The 10,379-nt window shown below is 36.6% G+C and overlaps 1 protein-coding gene across 3 annotated transcripts; it reads left to right on the top strand.

Moving 5' to 3' along the window:
• The first annotated feature begins 461 nt into the window (after nt 1-461).
• On the top strand, nt 462-10,027 carry LOC114386522 (pentatricopeptide repeat-containing protein At4g21300-like). Of its 3 annotated transcripts, none has more exons than XM_028346533.1 (4): nt 462-3,374; nt 3,556-3,649; nt 3,748-3,818; nt 9,631-10,027. In XM_028346533.1, exon 1 carries the CDS (start codon nt 762-764, stop codon nt 3,300-3,302), a length of 2,541 nt encoding a protein of 846 aa, XP_028202334.1. In that variant the 5' UTR covers nt 462-761; the 3' UTR covers nt 3,303-3,374; nt 3,556-3,649; nt 3,748-3,818; nt 9,631-10,027. The 3 variants fall into 3 exon arrangements, with proteins under 3 accessions (XP_028202334.1, XP_028202333.1, XP_028202335.1); XM_028346532.1 differs by having other exon boundaries at nt 462-3,402; XM_028346534.1 differs by lacking the exon at nt 3,556-3,649.
• Nucleotides 10,028-10,379: the final 352 nt, after the last annotated feature.

Here is a 10,379-nt window from a genome sequence, read left to right as displayed (position 1 = left end):
AACAAATTAGTTTAATAGAAACATACTTATATTTAGGTCCAATAAAAAATTACTGATATTTTTTGTTTAATAATCATAACTTATTAACATATTTGGTCCAATGGAACGTATTGACATCTAGGTAAAAAAAAAATTACTCACATTTGTTTTCTAATAAAAAAATATTGGCATTTTCATCTAACAAAAAATTATTGACATTTACGTCCAAAAATAATATTTTATTAACGTTTTGTCCAATCTAGTCAATATGATTACGTTTGACAATCATTTTAGTGATAAATTCGTTCTTCAATGTTACTTAGACGATTTTATCAATAATGACAGACAAAATTTAATGATAAAATATATTTGTCATACTTTCAATGAATAAATTTTATATTTCTCATATTGTACAAATTAGACTTAAAGAACAAATAAGAATCTATCCAAACTTTTATTGTTTTTTTCATCATCCACTTTCATTCCATCTCATCTCTTTGTACCAAACATATAGCCTACAACATCCTGTTTAGTTACCTCTTCACACTCATCCGAACTCTACCCGCGGTGTGAGCGTTTACTGAATAGAATAGAGCGTTTCAAAAGTGTTTTTCAAGCGGGATTCTAGGACGACAAAATGGTGTCTTCAACGTAACGGTGGTTTGTGACGCCTTCAAACCAATTGAGAAAAACTTGATTATGGGTATATGCTTCAACAGCGAATCAACTCTACTTGGCTGTTCGAAACTTGATTATGGTTTATGTCTCTTTCACTCTAAAAAATGTATAACAGAACTACAAATCTATGCTCTATATTTAGACTTGCATTTTCAAGGTCAAAACTCATGCACACAGCAGGAACAAGCATCTGCAACAATGTCATGTCAAAACCAGAAACTCAAGATTCCCTCACAACCCAATTGGAATCTTTGTTCCGGGCTTGTTCGGATGCTTCTGTGGTTCAGCAAGCTAGACAGGTTCACACTCAGATCATTGTTGGCGGCATGAGTGATGTTTGCGCACTGAGTTCAAGGGTTTTGGGGCTGTATGTTCTTTGTGGTAGGATCAGCGATGGTGGGAACTTGTTTTTCGGGCTCGAATTGTGCAATGCTCTTCCTTGGAATTGGATGATAAGAGGGCTTTACATGTTGGGGTGGTTTGATTTTGCCTTGCTGTTTTACTTCAAGATGTTGGGTAGTAATGTTTCACCTGACAAATACACGTTCCCTTATGTGATTAAGGCCTGTGGTGGTTTGAATAATGTGCCGTTGTGTATGGTGGTTCATAATACGGCTCGGTCCTTGGGGTTTCATGTGGACTTGTTTGTTGGTAGTGCTTTGATCAAGTTGTATGCGGATAATGGTTATATTTGTGATGCAAGGCGGGTGTTCGATGAATTGCCTCAGAGAGACACCATTTTATGGAATGTCATGCTCCATGGTTATGTGAAAAGTGGAGATTTTAACAATGCGATGGGGACTTTTTGTGGAATGAGGACCTCTTATAGTATGGTTAATTCGGTGACGTATACTTGTATTTTGTCTATATGTGCCACGAGAGGGAAATTTTGTCTTGGTACTCAGGTTCATGGTCTTGTTATTGGTAGTGGGTTCGAGTTTGATCCACAGGTAGCAAACACACTAGTTGCCATGTATTCAAAGTGTGGGAACCTTTTTGATGCTCGCAAGTTATTTAATACAATGCCACAAACCGATACAGTGACTTGGAATGGGTTGATTGCTGGATATGTACAAAATGGATTTACAGATGAGGCTGCACCTTTGTTTAATGCTATGATCTCTGCTGGTGTCAAACCAGATTCGGTCACTTTTGCAAGTTTCCTTCCTTCTATCCTTGAATCTGGGAGTCTCAGACATTGTAAGGAAGTTCATAGTTACATAGTGCGACATAGGGTGCCTTTCGATGTCTATTTGAAGAGTGCTCTTATTGACATATACTTCAAGGGAGGAGATGTGGAGATGGCACGCAAGATTTTCCAGCAGAATACTTTGGTTGATGTTGCAGTTTGCACAGCTATGATCTCAGGTTATGTGCTTCATGGGCTGAATATCGATGCTATAAACACTTTTAGGTGGTTAATTCAAGAGGGAATGGTGCCTAATTCCCTAACCATGGCTAGTGTTTTGCCAGCTTGTGCTGCTTTGGCTGCTCTGAAATTAGGGAAGGAGTTGCATTGTGATATTCTAAAGAAACAATTGGAGAATATAGTTAATGTGGGATCTGCCATCACAGACATGTATGCAAAGTGTGGAAGACTGGATCTTGCTTATGAATTTTTCAGAAGAATGTCTGAAACGGATAGTATTTGTTGGAACTCAATGATTTCAAGCTTCTCGCAGAATGGGAAACCAGAAATGGCCGTTGATCTTTTTCGTCAAATGGGAATGAGTGGAGCCAAGTTTGATTCTGTGAGCCTATCATCTGCTCTCTCTTCTGCTGCAAATTTACCAGCACTATATTATGGGAAAGAGATGCATGGCTATGTGATAAGAAATGCATTTAGTTCTGACACTTTTGTTGCAAGTGCACTGATAGATATGTATTCTAAATGTGGAAAACTAGCTTTGGCTCGGTGTGTGTTTAACCTGATGGCTGGGAAGAATGAAGTTTCATGGAACAGCATCATTGCTGCCTATGGAAACCATGGTTGTGCTAGAGAATGCCTTGACCTATTCCATGAGATGTTAAGAGCTGGGGTTCACCCTGATCATGTTACCTTTCTTGTTATAATATCTGCTTGTGGCCATGCGGGCTTAGTTGGTGAAGGCATACACTACTTTCATTGCATGACTAGAGAATATGGGATTGGTGCTAGGATGGAACACTATGCATGCATGGTAGATTTGTATGGTCGTGCTGGTCGTTTGCATGAAGCATTTGATGCCATAAAGAGCATGCCATTCACTCCAGATGCAGGTGTTTGGGGGACATTTCTGGGAGCTTGTCGGCTCCATGGAAATGTTGAGTTGGCTAAATTAGCTTCAAGACATCTTCTTGAATTGGACCCAAAAAATTCTGGATACTATGTATTGCTTTCAAATGTACATGCCGATGCTGGTGAGTGGGGAAGTGTTCTTAAGGTGAGAAGGTTAATGAAGGAAAAAGGAGTTCAGAAGATACCTGGATACAGCTGGATTGATGTTAATGGTGGGACCCATATGTTTTCTGCTGCTGAAGGAAACCATCCAGAATCTGTTGAGATCTATTTGATTCTGAATAGTCTCCTTCTTGAGTTAAGAAAACAGGGTTATGTTCCTCAACCTTACCTTCCACTTCACCCACAAATCACGGGCAATAATTGAGTGAAGAACAATTATTTTCTTTCATATTCTCCGACAGTCATATCAAATACTTCTTGATGCAACCATATCATTGTGAGATAACTTCTATAAAAACTTATGGGTATGCTTTAAGTTGGGATTGTTCTTCATCATATGAATTTTCTAGCCCTTATATATAATTCAAAGTTATAGTTTCAATAATATCATTTAAATCTGGTATTTACTTGAGAAGCTGCTGTTTATGGTGACGATTTTTAACCTATTTTGTAAGCAGAGGTTGTTTAATCTTCGAATTCATGACAATTTTAATTGAAATCTCTGTCGAGAAGTTGCTAAGGCATGTGTTAATGCAGGTGCTCTTGATTTTGGTTTGTACACTTTACTGGTGTCTCCACTTGTGTATTTTCATTTGTGAAACTTAAAAGATATGAGATATTGAGGCTATGTGGATAAAATGTGTATGCAGGAAAGAAGGCTTTGTGGAAGCATAATGCCTATGGACTGACCCCAAATATTTCATCTGCACACCATTTACTGGTATTGTTTGCATGTTAATGTTCTAAGTTCTTTGATTCTGTCTCCAATTTCCAATCGGTAAGTTACTGTCAATTTGCTGCAGCTGTATGCTAAGAACCATAATGATACTAAACTGTTGGTGGAAGAAGAATGATTTACCATTCATTTAAATTTGAATTACATAAAAAAAATATAGTATTAGGATAGACTTAAATTTGAATTAACTGGCATACAAATTTATTTGCCCTGCATTTATAGTGCTTAATGCTGACTGATGAAACAATTGGTTCTTCTTACTTGTTACCAACTTAAAATATTTAATTTATACATAATTACAAAGGAACATGACTCAACTCATATGTAGTTTTGGTATAGTGTTTCTTAATTCTTTGAGCTATCAAATCTTTTGCTATGTGGATCTTGTGTTTTGGGGCAGGTATTTATTAGTTCAGAAGTAGTAACTAGTCATTTAGTAGATATAACTATTCTTAGGTGCTGGCTGGCAGACTCATTTCAAATCCTATCTTGTTGTCAAGGCTGGTGTAAAACTAGGACAAACCTCATTTGAGACATGGATGGAATTTCTCAGTTTTCAAAGTGCTGGGTGCAGAGCTGGATTGATTAGTAATTAGCAACAGTGATGGGTGAGGGAAGGGAACTCAAGCATAGAATAGAATAGAAACAAGGGAACTTAAAAAGGAAAATCTCTCAAACACAAGAGTAGATTTTCACTCCATCATTCAATGTGCTAAGGGTCCTATTCTGGACTTAATAATTTTACTTGCAGTTTAATTGGAATTTACATGGGGTAGGGGCTTGAGCTGATTAAGAGTGATTGATTATTTTACTCCTTTTATTGGTTTTTGTAACAATAATTTCTTGATATCTTCAGTCTTAATGCTGGAGGATCCTTTGTTGGTCATGGGTTCGAATCCGGAAACAGCCTCTTTGCATATGCAAGGGTAAGGCTGCGTACAACATCCCTCCCCCATACCTTCGCATAGCGAAGAGCCTCTGGGCAATGGGGTACGAAGTTTTTATATATATATATATATATATATATATATATATATATATAAATAAATAATAGAAATGATAGCAGAGAAATGAAAAAGGGGAGAAAATCAGTTTCATTTACCCAAAGATTCAATGCTTACAGTTCCATATTTATAGACTAGTTAGTTAGAACAGCTAACTAACTCTAACTAACTGAGCAACCAACTCTAACTAACTAAGCAAACTAACTCAGCTAAACTAACTACTTAGGACTGCAGTTGAACAACTGCAGTTCCCTTACAATACCCTTCTTCAAACTCAAGGTGGTTGAAACTTAGGAGAAGGATCAATCACATTGAGTTTTCCCTTTAGAAACTGAAACCTGGTTGGAGAGAGGGGTTTGGTTAAAGCATCAGCCCACTGATTGAGGCCAGGAATATGATGGACAATCAATTGCTTAGTTAGAACTCTTTCTCTGACAAAAAAGACATCAATTTCTATGTGTTTTGTCCTTGTATGGAGAACTGGATTGTAAGACAGTGTTGCAGAACTTTAGTTATCACAAAAGACCACTGGTGTTTTAAAAGGAACACCTAATTCAGACAAGAGAGTTTGAATCCATAAAATCTCTTCTGTTACTTGTGCTAAACTTTGGTATTGTGCTTCAGTACTTGATCTGGCTACCACTTGTTGTTTTCATGACCACCATGAAATAAGATTAGGTCCTAAGTAAACTGACCTTCTGTCATCAACATCCGAAGCCCAATCAGCACCACAAAGACCTCTAACAGGAATAGGTTGACTTGAGATAGTTGGTCTTAGTCGAAGTCCATGAGAGAGAAACCCCTTTAAGTATCTTAGAATTCTCTTGACTGTTGTCCAGTGAGTGTCCAATGGATTAGCCATGAATTGACAGATCTTCTTAATCGCAAAGCTGAATTCTGGGCGAGAATTGTAGTGTACTGTAAGGCTCCCACAACTGATCTATAAAGGATAGGATCAGAAAATAAGTCAGTACTAGACTTGGATAACTTGCAGGTAGTTGTCATGGGAGAGGAGATAGGCTGAGCTTCTATCATCTTAGTCTTTTGAAGAAGGTCTCTGATATACTTGCTCTGAGTGAGAACAAGAGAGTTATCAGGCAGAGTTTTGACCTCAATTCCCAAAAAAATAGTCAGTTTTCCAAGTTGCTTAAGAGCAAAGCTGGAATTCAACTTAGAAGTAAGTTTCTAGATCAACATAGACGAGCTACCAATAATTATTATGTCATCAACATGTAGAAGCAAAGACTTTGTCTTTGATGTTTTGATGATGATCGTGATGATTTGATGAAAATGCGCTTCTCAAGTTTAATTCAAGACAATGATCCAATAATACAAGATACAACATCAAGAAGATCTCTAGTATTTTAGGAAGGGAATTCCTAATTGAAATAATAAAAGGTTTGACCAAGAAATTTAAGTTAAAAAGTTTTTTTCAAGAGATTTACTCTCTGGTAATCGATTACCAGAGGATGTAATTGATTACCAGTGGCCAAAATGGTTTACAACAGCTATTAAAAATTTGAATTCAAATTTTACACTGTGTAATCGATTACACAATATTGGTAATCGATTACCAGTAGTTAATAAACGTTTTAATTCAAATTTTAAAGCCTGTAATCGATTACACAAATCCTGTAATCGATTACCAGAGGAGATTTTCAGAAAGTTATTTCCAAGAGTCACAACTTTTCAAATGGTTTTTTACATGGCCACCATAGGTCTATTTATATGTGACTTGGAACATGAATTTGCTCAGAGTTTTTCATAACAAAAAGTCTTATTCTCTCAAAGAGCAAAAACATTTTATCCTCTTAAGAATTCCTTAATTAATACACTTGCAATTCAATAAGGAATTAATTGAGTGCTCAGATTGTACAATCTATCTCTTTCAAGAGAAATTTATTCTTCTCTTCTTTCTAAATTCTCAAAAGGGATTGAGAGACCGATGGTCTCTTGGTCAAGAAGAATTTCATAGTCAGAAAGTTGTTGCTTCATCCATAAGATTTCTGCACAACAACTACCGACATAAATATATTCCGCTTCTGTAGTGGATAAAGCAACACTATTTTGTTTCTTATTATGCTAAGAAACTAGAGCAAATCCAATGAACTGACAAGTTCCACTTGTTTTCTTTCTATCTGTTTTAGAACCGGCAAAGTCTGAATCAGAATATCCAATTAAGGTGCATGTAGAATTTCTAGGATACCATAAACCTATATACATAGTGCCTACTAAATATCTTATGATTCTTTTAACAGCACTAAGATGTGATTGTTTAGGATTTGATTGAAATCTAGCACACATACACACACTAAACATTATATCAGGTCTGCTAGCAGATAAATAAAGAAGTGATCCCTTTACAAGTTCTGAACACACAAGGACAATCCTTCCTTTGTGTTCAGATTTCTTTACAACAAGAGATCATCGGCCTCTCAATCTCCTTTGAAAATTTAGAAAGAAGAGAAGAATAAATCTTTCTTGAAAGAGATAGGTTGTACAATCTGAGCACTCAATTAATTCCTTATTGAATTGCAAGTGTATTGACCAAGGAATTCTTAAGAGGATAAAATGTTTTTGCTCTTTGAGAGAATAAGACTTTTTGTTATGAAAAACTCTGAGCAAATTCGTGTTCCAAGTCACATATAAATAGACTTTTGGTGGCCATGTAAAAACCATTTGAAAAGATGTGACTCTTAGAAATAATTTTCTGGAAATCTCCTCTGGTAATCGATTACAGGTTTTAAAATTTGAATTAAAACGTTTATTAACTGCTGGTAATCGATTACCATTATTGTGTAATCGTTTACACAGTCTAAAATTTGAATTCAAATTTTAATAGCTGTTTTTGGATGAGATTGTGATGTGATGCTTACTAGGAGCGGATTGCTTGGTATAGGTTATAGAGTTTTTGGATGACGTCACTTCCAGTGAGGGAAGATAAGTCAGGGTAGACATCACAATGATTACGTTGATAAGTCTGAGATTGGTCATCACACACTTCTCTAGGGGATAGAGGTTTATGAATAATCTTCCAGTCATGATGCTGGAATGAAATCTTGTTGGTGAAGCCATCATGCACTGCTTTGGTGTCATACTGCCATGGTCTTCCTAACAGTATATGATTTGCCTCCATTGGAGTCACATCATACAACACCCTATCATTGTATCTTCCAATGGTGAGACACACCTTAACCTGCTGAGTCACTTTTACCTCTTCATCTTCACTAAGTCACTGAAGTATGTATGGCCTAGGATGGGGCTTAGTATCCAAATTCAGTTTGGACACTAACCTGGAACTAGCAACATTGGTACAGCTTCCTCCATCAACAATTAAAGAGCAAAGCTTACCATTAATTGTGCACCTGCTGTGAAAAATATTTTCTCTTTGGGTGTCGTCCAGTGGCTGCATCTGACTTCCCAAGAGCCTTCTCACCATTAGCATGTCACCTTGCATGGCTTCCTCCTCAAGCTCTTTTTCCACGTCTTCTTCTTCACTAATTTCAGATTAACTGGTGACTTTCCATGGGGACTGGACGAGTTGCCTCCTTCCTTCTTGGAGCTGTAGGTCCAATTCTAGTTGAAATTGTTGGATGAGTTCCTTTGTGCTGCAACTTTCCTCTTCAGCTGCTGTTCAACCCGGACTGTCTTATGCAGCAAGTCATCCAATTTCACGTACTTCTGTAATTCAACAATATCTCTAATGTTAGGATTTAGACCATTCAAAAAACGAGCCATTGTGTCCTCAACTTCCTCTTCTATGTTGGTTCTCACTAGTGCCATCCCCATCTCATTGTAGTACTCCTCCACAGTCAAACTTCCCTGGGACAACCTTTAGAGTTTCTGTCGCATGGTTCTGTTGTAGCTGGTAGGAACATACCTCTTTTGCATAACCCTTCTCATCTCAGTCCATGTATCTATCTCCTGCCCTTCCTTTCTCATCATCTCTCTTTGATTTTTATTCCACCAAACAAGGGCATATTCTGAGAATTCAGTTGCTGCTAACTTCACCTTTTGCTCTTCACTATAATTATTGCATGAGAATACATGTTGAATCTTCATCTCCCAGTCAAGATAGGCATCTGGGTCACTCCTGCCTTTGAAAGGGGGTACATTGATTTTTACTCCCTCAATTCTGTTATGCCCCTTCATTCGGTTTGGTCCATCATTGACCCTTCTGTTCCCACCATAAGGTCTTCTAGCATTATGATTCAGTTGGTTCTCTAGTCCTTCTATTCGTCCATAGAGCTCTTCATTGTTACGGTTCAACAAACGTTGCATTTGTGCAGTCATCACGTCCAGTAACAATCGTTGAAATTCGTCTAGTTGATGATATTCACCACCACCGTCACTAGTTCGTGCCATAATTAAGGAACAGAAAAATTCTGCAATAATTTAAACAAAGGTTACAGGACCTCACCACACTCTACTAACGTGTTTTTCTCTTTGATGATAGTTCACTAATGTTTGATGCTCTCAATATAGGCTTATGTATGAATTTTTTTCACTCTTGCCTTTTACAACTCACTCCCTCTTAAGTTCCTGGATGAATCAAATTGGACGCACAATGGTAATAGAACAGGAAAGACAACTTAATTATGGAATAACAAATTAGATAACAAACTAACAAATTGGATAACAAATTAGGATAACAAGCTAACAGATTGGATAACAAACTAGGATAACAAACAAACATATTGGATAATAGATTTTTGCCAACTTTGAATTCTTGTTGTTGTATATCTGGTAATTCGACACTTGTAAATTAATGACAGTTTCCATGATACTGACAGAAAGAAGAAATTGTTGAAACCCAAATGCACATGGATCCTTGAAGACATAGGTTTGTTGAATGCAAAGCATACTGACATGCCTATGCATCCTAATGTCAAATCTCAACCAAAACAGGGAGAGCCTCTGTCAAACTCAGGAAAATATAGAAGATTGGTTAGAAAAATAAATTACCTTATTGTCACTCATTGAGACATCTTTTGCATTAAGTGAAGTTAATTACATTTTAAACTCTCAGTATGACGGCCATTTGGATGCTATGAATTATGATACATACTGAAAATATATTGAAAGAGCTCTAGGAAAAGGTGCCCTATAAAGGTTCTTAGATTGTCGAATATACATATGTTGATTGAGTAGAGTTTAAAATATATTGGAAAAATGAATTTTATTTTTTCATGATAATTGTACAACGGGGTTTACAAATATATACTAGTTCTAACCTAGTATATACAAGGAAATAATTTCTCCATCATAGTTATAGGAAAACAAATAGAAACAATTTGCAAGGAAACATTCTGTAACATGATACAAATGTCAAATATCCAATCATCACATTTTTCACATATGTAATATTGTAACACATTCTCAACAAGTTGGTGTATGGATATCTATAGTTCCCAACTCGTAAGCGAGATCACAGAAGCTCTTCATGGGTATTGCCAGAGTTTTCCACCAAGTTGAGCACCAGAAAAGAGACATGTTGCTATAATACTGTTGCCAGTTTTTTCCTTAATAAAATGTTAATATA

Source organism: Glycine soja, chromosome 15 (genome assembly GCF_004193775.1).
Source record: "Glycine soja cultivar W05 chromosome 15, ASM419377v2, whole genome shotgun sequence".
NCBI classification, from domain to species: Eukaryota; Viridiplantae; Streptophyta; class Magnoliopsida; order Fabales; family Fabaceae; genus Glycine; species Glycine soja.
This window is presented reverse-complemented; position numbering and strand designations above follow the sequence as displayed.